The 10703-nt window shown below is 35.7% G+C and overlaps 3 protein-coding genes across 4 annotated transcripts in view; 1 reads left to right on the forward strand and 2 right to left on the reverse strand.

Annotated features, from left to right (window-relative positions):
* Rpp25 (ribonuclease P protein subunit Rpp25) overlaps window positions 1-7752 on the forward strand; it is a 13244-nt gene extending 5492 nt beyond the window's left edge. The window contains exons 1-4 of one of the 2 annotated variants that reach the window (XM_011298964.1): window positions 6148-6352; window positions 6567-6859; window positions 6920-7015; window positions 7486-7752. In XM_011298964.1, the coding sequence (XP_011297266.1) occupies window positions 6567-6859; window positions 6920-7015; window positions 7486-7690 (594 nt within the window). In that variant the 5' untranslated portion in view covers window positions 6148-6352 and the 3' untranslated portion in view covers window positions 7691-7752. Of the gene's footprint in view, window positions 1-6147; window positions 6353-6566; window positions 6860-6919; window positions 7016-7485 lie in introns of those variants that run through there. The other variant, XM_011298963.1, reaches the window with a different exon arrangement.
* LOC105263014 (aromatic-L-amino-acid decarboxylase) overlaps window positions 234-10703 on the reverse strand; it is a gene marked incomplete at its 5' end in the record, with an annotated part of 33046 nt that continues 22576 nt past the window's right edge. The window contains 10 exon segments of the mRNA XM_011298965.1: window positions 234-369; window positions 490-564; window positions 654-897; window positions 999-1164; window positions 1231-1405; window positions 1510-1748; window positions 1871-2310; window positions 2397-2448; window positions 2526-2639; window positions 2731-2961. Coding sequence (XP_011297267.1) covers window positions 234-369; window positions 490-564; window positions 654-897; window positions 999-1164; window positions 1231-1405; window positions 1510-1748; window positions 1871-2310; window positions 2397-2448; window positions 2526-2639; window positions 2731-2961 — 1872 coding nt within the window.
* Mob4 (MOB kinase activator 4) lies at window positions 7963-10376 on the reverse strand. Its single transcript, XM_011298962.1, has 3 exons — window positions 9898-10376; window positions 9195-9703; window positions 7963-9073 (listed from the first exon to the last, which is right to left on the reverse strand). Exons 1-3 carry the CDS (start codon window positions 10027-10029, stop codon window positions 8977-8979), a joined length of 738 nt encoding a protein of 245 aa, XP_011297264.1. The 5' UTR covers window positions 10030-10376; the 3' UTR covers window positions 7963-8976.

Raw genomic sequence — 10703 nt, forward strand, 5'->3', positions numbered from 1 at the left:
ACCTTAAGGTACATTCTCGCTGCCCACAGTGGTAACTTTGTCTCCGAGTTAGATAAATTTCAAGCGCAAATGCAATCTGAATTTTACTTTGCCATGATGGATGATAGAGGAAATAAATTAAAAATTTAAATAGATTGAAAACGCAATGCTTCATTCGATAATGTTGTTTAATACTTTCAACTTGAATCATAAATCGAGTTACTTTCAGTAGTTAGTCAAGTGAAATGAATAATTCATGCTCTTCCATTGGGTGATCTTGCACGAGAGGGTGATACTGATGGCGATGGCTCGGGGCTGCAGCCATTGCTACTTCCACGACGACTTCCTGCCCCGGTTTTTAATCGTACCATCGTGTCCAAATGACGAAATCTTGAAAAAATCCAATAAGCTTGGAATAAGCCTTGATCATCATACATCAATGAGCTGTGATTAGTGAATTTGTTATTGTTACGTTTGGTAAAATTATGATGAAAGGAAATAATGGAATACCTGAGGGATAATTCGCTGGTGTCGGCGGACTCCTTAGACATGAGATATGCCAGTGGCCAAGATATCCAAGAGCGTCTGAGAAAGACAAAAAGTATCTCATTATAAATGTTTATAATAAAAGTATTAAAGTAGGATCATGAGTAAAAATGGTAATGAATAATCACGTGGGTGGGGGATTAGACCCAATTCCTCCGATGGTAGCTTGGGTCTCCAATTTGGCGGGTTGATTAGGTGTTTTAGTGAATCCCGGCTGAATAGCAGGATCCGAAACCATACGAACGAAGAACGATCTTCTTTGTTCGAGTGTCGCCTTTCTCTTCTTTTCCCGTATATCTGCGAGTTCATCCATAACATCCTTGGACTCCAACATTTCAGAGAGGATATCCGTGATAACAGTCCAAGCGATTTCTAATTTCATAAACCCAACGATATTATTTGATCATTTCTGAATCGAACAGTCCCAGAAAAATAAAAATACGGAAAGAAAACATATCCAATCTCGCACTCACCGATATCTTCGACATTCGCATTTGGAGCTGCAAGAGCGAATCTGATGGTATAACGATGATTCACATTAGCAGGGACCATGTGAATTTTTCCGGAATCGTTTATTGCACTGAGTAATTTCTGATTAAGTTTGTCGGTGCCTTTAGCTCGAAAGCAAACCAATCCTAGCTGTGACAAATAAGTAATAAATACGTGAAATCTTTGATCGAACTGTAATTGCAATTCGATAATTACCACGACTTCGTTGCAGATTTCAAATCTCGAGTCTTTTCTCACTAAAGCTTCAAAGTGTTTGGCTAGTTTACAGTGATTCCTTATGTAGGCCTGAAGACCAGAAATTCCATAGCTTCTCATCACAAACCAGAGTTTTAACGATCGAAATCTTCGACTGAGTGGAATACTCCAGTGCCTTCATAAACGCATTAAACATTTTTATTTATTCATAATAAAATGATGATCAATGAAAATGCTTCTTGATGAAGGATACTATTGAAGAAAGATTCATCTGATTACCTATAATCAATAGCGGTATCTGCATGAGTATGCTGTAGATACAAAGGATCAACGACAAGTGCACTCGTCAGTTTAAATCGATCTCTCACCCACAAACAGGAACAATCAAAGTTGGTCAAAAGAAACTTGTTGGTATTCGTATTAAAGGAATCGGCATATTCAATGCCTGACATTAGATACTTCAACTCTGGGCAGATGAATGAGTTGCCAGCGTAAGCTGCGTCAATATGCAGCCAAATCTGTTGTAGCAAGCAGTTAAGGATTTGATATTAAAATTTTTAACGGTTAGAATTCGGGCGAGGTCCTCTGGAGGACCTAGTATAGATATTCTAGTATAGATTTATGAAATGAGACTACTCACTCCGGGATATTTCTTACAAATCACGCCAATCTCGTTGAGATTGTCGAAGGAGCAGCAGGCAGTAGTGCCGAATGTCGTTGAAACGAAGAAGGGTACTCTCCCCTCGGCAACATCCGCCTCGATGGCCTGCCTGAGTGTCTCACCCCTGAGGACACTCTTCTCATCAGGCTCGAGTATCCTCAGCTTAACAAAACAAATCATTGCATCTTTTTCAACGCAACTGTGTGACTCTCTGCTGCAGTACGCCATAAGTTTTCCCAGAAGAGCTGTCTCATCCAAGTGTCCATTAGCTGGTAATTCTTTAAGCCTCGCTATGGCCTGTGCTCTTGCCGCCAACATGCATACAAGAACACTTTCTGATGCCGAGCCCTGTATAACACCTCCACCTCTGCTTCCGTTGCTGAAGTACAGGAAGTCATTTGGTAGACCTATCGCCTTTCCTGAAAGACCCATCATTTATGGCGCTATTCTCCTTTCTCATCTACTTTTATTGAATCTAACTTCATCCCCTCCCGCCCTTATTTACCGAACCAATCGCAGACTATTGTCTCCAATTCTGTGCACGCTGGACTCGCCGCCTAGAGAATCAACTCATTTATTATATCATTCTGTTTTGTCGTCTTACGAGGAGAAAGGGTAGAAATTTATTACGAACCCATGAAAATCCGATGCATCCAATAGCGTCGGACAGCATATCTCCCAAAATTGAAGGGAAGGAATTGCCAGCAGGAAAATATGCATGGAAACGTGGATGTTGCCAATGAGTTATCTAGAAGGAAAACGGGTCATAGAATAATTGGTTGCATTGAAAATTTTTAAGTGAAAATTGAAGAAAACACAGGATTCACTCATTTACTCACTCCAGGCATTATCTTTGATTCAACATCACTCATTATGCTGTCCCATGATTCGCCGCGTTGGGGTGCTTCTGCAGGTAACATCGGCCTCAAGTAACCCGGACCGACGTCTGGTGTTACTCTCCGATTATGGATGTTGCTCATGAAGTCACATATATACTCGACCATCTCTTTTCCACGGATGCGAAATTCTTCAACGTCCATTGTCAACGTCAGTGTAGATTTCCGGAGATACTTGAAGAAATCCGAAGAATATGAATATTTTTCACCACACTACAATCAGTGATTCCACAATAGTGATATCTATGTCAGTACCGTGGGCATTCAAATGCGCTTCTTAAGCCTCAGTCGAACGATCGTAGACACATTGGTAGAATCTGGTAGAAAGATATTGATGTACTCTCCGAGTGGACTAATTTTCAAGTACCTAGGGCAATCAGTATGGCATCTGGAGCACATCTTCAGGAAGTCACGGTACTGACATTGACGGTACGTTTTGAGACATTTCTTGAGAACGGTAGCAGAAAATTATGAAATTTGAATTAAATAAATAAGAAACATGTGGTGGCACGTTTTGTAAGTCAATTCCGGGTAGGATGTGTGATATGGTGGAGCAAATGATGAATAAATTCATTATTTGAGACACGGTACTGACATAAATACTCTTGACTATCGCAGCACCAACTGGTAAATCACATATTCAGAAAAGTTATTCATCTCCAAGAATGTTCAAGGAAATATCTGATCATTCAGCACTGACTCGCTCCCCTACTAGCGGGTATTATCTTATAATGATGAAAAGAGTGATTTCGTAATAATCACTATTTCCGTGGAATCACCCATATACTTTAACTAAATTAAAGCGGTAGTACTTAGTAATTATCAAATAATCAAATAAAATATCAAATTAAATCTATGTCTATTACTTTAATCAAGTTTAATTACCTACCTGTTGATTAATAATCGGTGAAGAAAAATTGGGGGGAAATCGACGGAAAATTGGTGTTTCGAAGACGATGTTAACTTGAGGAAAGCCAGAGGGTGACTCAGGGAATTGAATGGGGGTTGAATTGGTCTTTTACTCTTCGGCATTCTCCTTCGTCCTGGTTATCTGCGTCATGGCGCAGGCGTTCCTTGAGAAGAATTCCATCCCAATTCCGGGGGGTTCCTGATCTTGATAGTTTCATCCGTCTTATTTACCGCAGTTTTATGTTCCCCTTCAATTATTATACTTTCATCATAATATCATTCACAAATTATAATAGGATTATATGTAATATAATAACAATAAATATTCATTGAGTTGTAAACCGGTACCGCAGAAAATCTCATGGGCGATAGTATTCTGGGAATAATTAATTATCAATCATGTTGATTATATTTCGATTAGATGAAATATGAGGTGAATATTTTTTAAGAATATCTCCCACCAATGGTGTTGATTACTCGAGCGCAGGAATCACCGGGGTATGCTCAAGGACACTTTGAGTAAATTGGATGTTTAACTCGATTTAAATGCCGTACCGAGAACGACCGAGTGTTATTAAATAAGTTGTCATCGGCACACCTCGGTTATCTCTTGGCTCCTCGGCTCCTTTTTTCCTTTTTTCATCACTTTATTTCAATATTGAATCCAGCTACCACTTAGCAACTTAAAGTCATGGCGTCATTTACCAATTTTTTATTCTTTAAGAAAAAAAAAAGACGAAAAAGACCGCAATGGCGGTGGTGCCCCAAGTATAAATACAAGTATACCGGAAACTTCATACCAAATTTTAAGTTGAATCTATTTTTTGTAAGGTTATCCCAAGGTTATCGCGCTAACGATTTTTCTTGTCAAAGCAGAAAAATTGGAATAACTGAACAATATAGTAATGATGGTTATAGATATTCCGGTCAATTGAGATCGAGTACATCGAGACGAATATTTTGAGAGTTGGAAAAGTGAAATCGGTTGCATAGTTTTCGAGATATTTGGGGAAATCGGTTCAGAATGAAATACCGATTTATGAAAAATCGGTCGACCAATCGAGCTGAGTTTTGTCACGGACTTGGTCCATAGTAATACCTATGATTTGAGGAAGTATTACAATTCTTGGGAGAACTTCAGCCGTTTATTTTTTTAGTCTTCTAAAAGAGTAAGTGAAGTAGACCGTGCGCACATCCACGCACATCCACGCAGTCTTCAAATTTTGTATTTTTACGTTTCAGACCATTCTACATCATTTCCAAACAAAATTCCCCGGCGAAAAAAAAACTATAAAAATTACGCGCCTGTTCCATACCCTGCCAGTCAAAAAGTATTCAGTAAAAATGACACTTAACATTCCGTACTTTTTCCTGAAATAAAAATCCAATAAAAAAGTGCTCAACTGTTCCATAATTTCTCCTAAAAGAAATTTTAACTGACAGATCACAGACCATGCGTGTAATTTTTACCGAATTTTCCCACACGTACACTGAGAGAAATATTCAATAAAAATTACGTGTATTTTTCGTAATTCTGGAGCGAAATGTGGTTGTCGGAAATTTTACGGAACTGTCACGTAATTTTTATCTAAAATCACGGAATTTTTCCCCGATGTTCCGTAATTTTTATCTGAATTATCGGTGAAAAATAACGATACCGCCACTTAAATTTTTCGAATCAACTCCGTAATCGGTAAGTGAACTGAAAGTTCCGTAATTTTTACTAAATATTTCTCTCCGTGTAGAAACTCCAAAAATCGGACGATTAAAAAGCGCCCGTTCGACATCAACGAAAAGTATTAAAAGTATTTTATCATGTCATCCATCAACTAAAAAAAAGGGTCCCCCATTAATATAAAGCAGCTAGGATATAAACGATGAGTCAATATGAATGAGAAAATGAAGAAGTCCTTGAACTGTTAAAACCTTGGCATGAATGACCGGACTTTTGAGTACTTGACACGGGTACGTTGGGGGTCACCCTAACTAGACCTTTAGGGATAAAAACCCTCATAATACTGGAATGCGAGAGGGATGAGAAATAGGGATGACTTGAATGGGGTGAATTCGAAGGTGGAGTAAACGCTTAATAATGCAATATGGCGTTCGAGGCTTCGCAATGCTATTCGCGCTATGCCGACGTACAACTACCATATCCACCCACACCATGAAATTCACACATTTCCCCTCCTCCCATAAACCGATTGACAATACATTTTTTCCACTTCTCCTTTTACCTTCATTGGAATGCTCGTCAATTTCATACCAGTCGTACGCTGAGAAAAAAATTTTCTTTAGCCAAGAATATTTACTAACCACAAGAAAATATATTTGGCATTAGTAAGTCTTATGGAAGTATTTACACAGTGATCCCCAGATTTACTAGTAGGAAGAAAATATTCTTGGAAAAAATAATTTTTTTTCTCAGTGTACTCTATTTTAACGTAAAACATATATTATTTATTATCAAAACAAACTGTATAATTGATACTCGAGCTAGCAGCTCTATGGAATTAATTAATCAGTTAAAGGCGTTATTTAATTTTAATTCGAGAAGTAATCAACACTGGTTATTTAAATGAGATAAAGATCGCGAGAGGTATCTCTGCATACCGAGAATGGTTTTCCATGAGAGAAAATTGAATTGAATTGAAAGGTGAACTCGTGACCCAGTGTTCCCATCTCCGTTTTCCAATATCTTCGATTCATATCCCATTCCAATAGAACGTCTGTTCTTGTTTTTTTACTCTCTCTTTTTCTCTCTATTATTACGTGTGATGAAAAATGTATAAGATAAATGAAATATAAAATACAAAGTATAAACTAAAACACAAAACAACAAGTTAACAATGATTTGTCATTATTTTCAGATGGGACGATCGAGACTGAAGAAATGTCGAAAAATAGTGAATGCAGATGAAACGCATGAAAAAACTGAAGGAAAACTCATCAATAATTTACCGGATAAATTGTTAATTATGCGAGTGAAGAGTGGAACGAAAATTAGGAATGTCTTTCAGTACTCTATTAAAGAATTTACAAAGTATGAAGGGGTTTTATGGACGGGTGGGGGTCAGGCAGTGGGAAAAGTCATTACATGTGCGGAAATGTTCAAGAGGCAGTACAAATGTCTTCACCAAATTACAAAACTTCAGTATATCGAGTAAGTTTGAATAAAAAAAATATTCATAATCAAGTTAAGTAAGGAAAAAAATGTTTTTAGATCGAAAAAGAATTCTGAGGCGGATACCGATCAGAAGCAAGTGCCGGAAATCCATATATACCTCACAAAAAATCCGCTGAACTCCTCCGAACTTGGGTAAGATGATATTTAATACTAATAAGTTTAAAAAAAAAATGATGATGATGATGACTCTTTCTATAATTCGTTATATTTATCGCAATTAATTTTCAATTAATATTTCAATGCGTTAATTTGTTGAAGTAATAGCCATAGAAAATTATTATATTGTATTTGATTTTATGGATAAATGTTATATTGTTTAAACAAATTAATGAAAAAAAAAATTAGTCAATCGTCATGAAATTTTTACTATCGATTTATATGTGCTTCAATAGTAAATTTTGAAAATTGCAACAAAATGGTAGATTTTTAATTATATTTACAGAAATTTTTATTTTTTCCATAAAAGGCTGTGTTAATTGAAAATTTTAATAATTAATAATACTTCAAAATGATATCTCAAAATGTCAAGCAATTCTTATATCTTCGCCAATACATCCACAGCAACGTTAATTCATTCCTTACGATTGTCTTCATTTTTCCAGATACCAACAGCCCCATGATACCGGCAATTTCCAGAATTCATCCGCGGATGTGCACCGGAAAGGTCAAAATGTTAACAGCAACATTTCAGGAATTTCTACTGAGGAATTCGCCAAAATGGGATTGAGAACGGGACAAAAGAGACCGAGGAAAAATGTGACGAACAAAACCCCCACTAAATCGAAAAAAGCTCGCGTCACAAATTAATTAATAATTTTCCACAAAAAACAATGATTATTATTATATTATTGTATTAATGTCTCAGGGCTTATCTATTTTTCATTTACAAATTTTCCCCTTTTTTTATTTTCTCATTGTCTTCTTTTACAGGTTCTTTCATTTAATAATAATAATTGATTGATGAAGTCGTTCATTCTATTCCAACATTCATTCCATTTTATCTATTCAACATGTTGGTTTTATAATATTATCAACATTATGTTTGTTTCCGTACTTTTTTTCTTTATTTACAGGTGCTATTTACAATTGAAAGTTATGATGGAATTATGCTTGAATTGTTGTTATTGTTTTTTCTCCAGTAAATAATGAATTTCAGTGCACATTGAAGTGGCAGTGACCATGATGTTTATTATTTTATAACACTGAATCTCAGATTTTTAAAATTTTTATACAAAAAAATGTGAAAAAGCCATTCTCCTCTTTCCTATTTCACCACATAATTAGGTTTCGAGATAAAAAGCGAATTATATTTATGATTTTTTAATAATTTCTTTTTCCCACCCTTTATTATCTTCAAAAACAATAATTTATTATTTTTTAAATGCCAATGATTACTTCCAATTGATTGAACTCTTCTTTTTTAATTAATCGAATATTTTCATTTTTGAAATTCTAGTCATTCGAAGGGATTTTATTCATCGATTTTAATTGAATCAAACACTGTAATCTTATATTATATTTTTAGATAATATTATTTGATTTCTTTTCCCCTTAAAAAACTATAACTAGTAATCGGAGAGTTCTAATTGGCGACAAAGAGAGAAAAATGCCTAGCTTTTACTCTAACACTTTTTCGTTCTTTAGGAAGTGATGAATACTGTATAAATATTAGCGTCTCACAACATTTAATTCTAATGGGCTAAATAATGACATTTGAAAACTTTTATTCAATTTTTCATGGAAATTCTATCATAATCACAATAATTAATCGTCGAATCTTTTATGTATATCAATCATCTTGCTTTCCTCTGCTAAAAAATAAATGAGTAGAATGGAAAAAAGCTAATGAATATTTAATGTGAATTAAACTCTCGATTGGGTACGGTGAATGGTGTAATTTTCCTAAAGAGAAAAACTAATCGATACGAATGTTTCTCCAATAATTTTTGAACATTACGTGACTTATAATATTTTTAGTTATAGATGAATTAATGATTGGTGATGAATTTATGTCCGAGGGTGAAAAATTCCATTTTTCAGAGTAAATTTCTCGTGCGGAAATTGAATGACTTGGTGATTTTTCATAAGTTGATTTACGCCTCGCTTTCGGTTGCACTGTCATCTTTCGATATTGGAACTATCAGATTGTCTTTAGACATGAGTTTGTATTTTGTTACAAATGCTGTAAACCTGAAAAAACAGAACCATTGCAATATTGACATGCGAAATGTTAAATAAACTACTGCAAGTATAATAAATTATCATTACGATGAGAGATAAACACATCGAAAAGAAAACGTGTCTACATTACCTTCGACAAAGATAGGTTTCATGTTCAAAAGGATCGAATATCGTCAGATGATGAAAATAAGCATGTGAAAAAATTCGATAGACCCTTCGACAAACTGATCCTAGTTTAGCAACGGATGACTCCTTGATGCTAACTCTGCTTGGAAAATATTTATTACTGTTTAATAAACAGGCAGCACCATCCAGTGTATGCCTTGTATAATCGATTGCTGGGCATTCTTTAGGTGTTTTATGTGCAGCGCACAAGAATATCCACTGCTCAGTGGCAGTCATTTGTGTACAAGACTGGGGATCACAATCATCCTGTAGTCTAACAGCTAAACCATTCAATTCCATACAAAATTGCCTTAGGTGTTCATATTTCCATACACCCTCGTCCTGTGCCTCTGGCATAGTTAAAATTAAATCTATATTTGTTGGATCTCGTCGAATCATTTGTTGGATATACTGCTGTACTGCCAGAGTACTGTCCATCTCCTCAAAGGGCTCGTCCGGCCATCTGCAGAAGTCCTACAATATTTTTCCATCAATTATTATAATACACAGGATAAAATTTATTTTTGTCAAAATATCAAGCCACCAATGGCGGTCTCAGGGTGACAATAGCTCAATGTCAAAATGGGATCAAGAAAGCTTAACCTCAGTGCACCGACTATATTACGAGTTGAAAGCCATTCGATAGTCGAAGAAATGCCATTAAATACCTTAGCCTTCGTTCCTGGCCTGTTTCTCCTCAATATAGCTGAACCATCCGCCATCTTCATTTTATCAGTTGTTTCTTCGTTCGTGTCCGGTGTTTCACTTGATGCACTTGGGCGACTAGATGTGTCCAGCATATTATTCCAACAATTTATCCTCGTCAGTCGGCCTTTACGATTCTCTGCGCATGAATGCTCTACCCTCTGCCTCTATGCCCTCTATCCTCTATGTATCATCTCATATTCTCGTACCGCTGCTACTGCCTCTAGTGGTTTACAACTCTAACATGTGACCACCTTCACTCAACAATCTCACCATTTATCCACTTTTCTAGGGATAAAACAAAATCCCCAATCATTTTTCTCCCTTTTTATTTATTTTTCACCTTCCAACACCTCCAAAGCATTTCTCAGCATGCTGCACCACATTTTTATTTGTTTATCCACTCATTCACTTTTAAAAATATAATTGTACTTCGTATTTTATTTATTTAAAAATCTCTACATGGGTGATTGCGATTTTTACATTTTTGCGTCTTGATTTTGACATCACAACTTTAGGAACAAAAACGAGACTGATAATTATATAAGTATTTGGTATATAAATTCTGAGGGGAATTCAACATTCACCTATATTTTTAAATATTGCAAAAGTGAGCAACAATTAATTGTCCTCTGTATATTTTTTAATCTAATATATCAAGAGGATAAATCAATGCTCCATACCCTTCGCCATGCAAGCCATCATGTGAACGAATGATGAGAGAGAATAATTTTTAATAGATTAAGCGTAATCTTTCCGTAATTCCGGA

The sequence above is a fragment of the Fopius arisanus genome, unplaced genomic scaffold, assembly GCF_000806365.1.
Source record: "Fopius arisanus strain USDA-PBARC FA_bdor unplaced genomic scaffold, ASM80636v1 scaffold00012, whole genome shotgun sequence".
NCBI classification, from domain to species: domain Eukaryota; kingdom Metazoa; phylum Arthropoda; class Insecta; order Hymenoptera; family Braconidae; genus Fopius; species Fopius arisanus.

Excerpts from the sequence above, each read along its gene's own strand:
- Mob4 (XM_011298962.1), bottom strand. The coding sequence starts at position 10,029 with ATGCTGGACACATCTAGTCGCCCAAGTGCATCAAGTGAAACACCGGAC. Across the intron at positions 9,704-9,897 it reads GGCCAGGAACGAAGGCTAAG|GACTTCTGCAGATGGCCGGA; the intron begins GTATTTAATGGC and ends AAAATATTGTAG. Across the intron at positions 9,074-9,194 it reads GAAACCTATCTTTGTCGAAG|GTTTACAGCATTTGTAACAA; the intron begins GTAATGTAGACA and ends CTGTTTTTTCAG.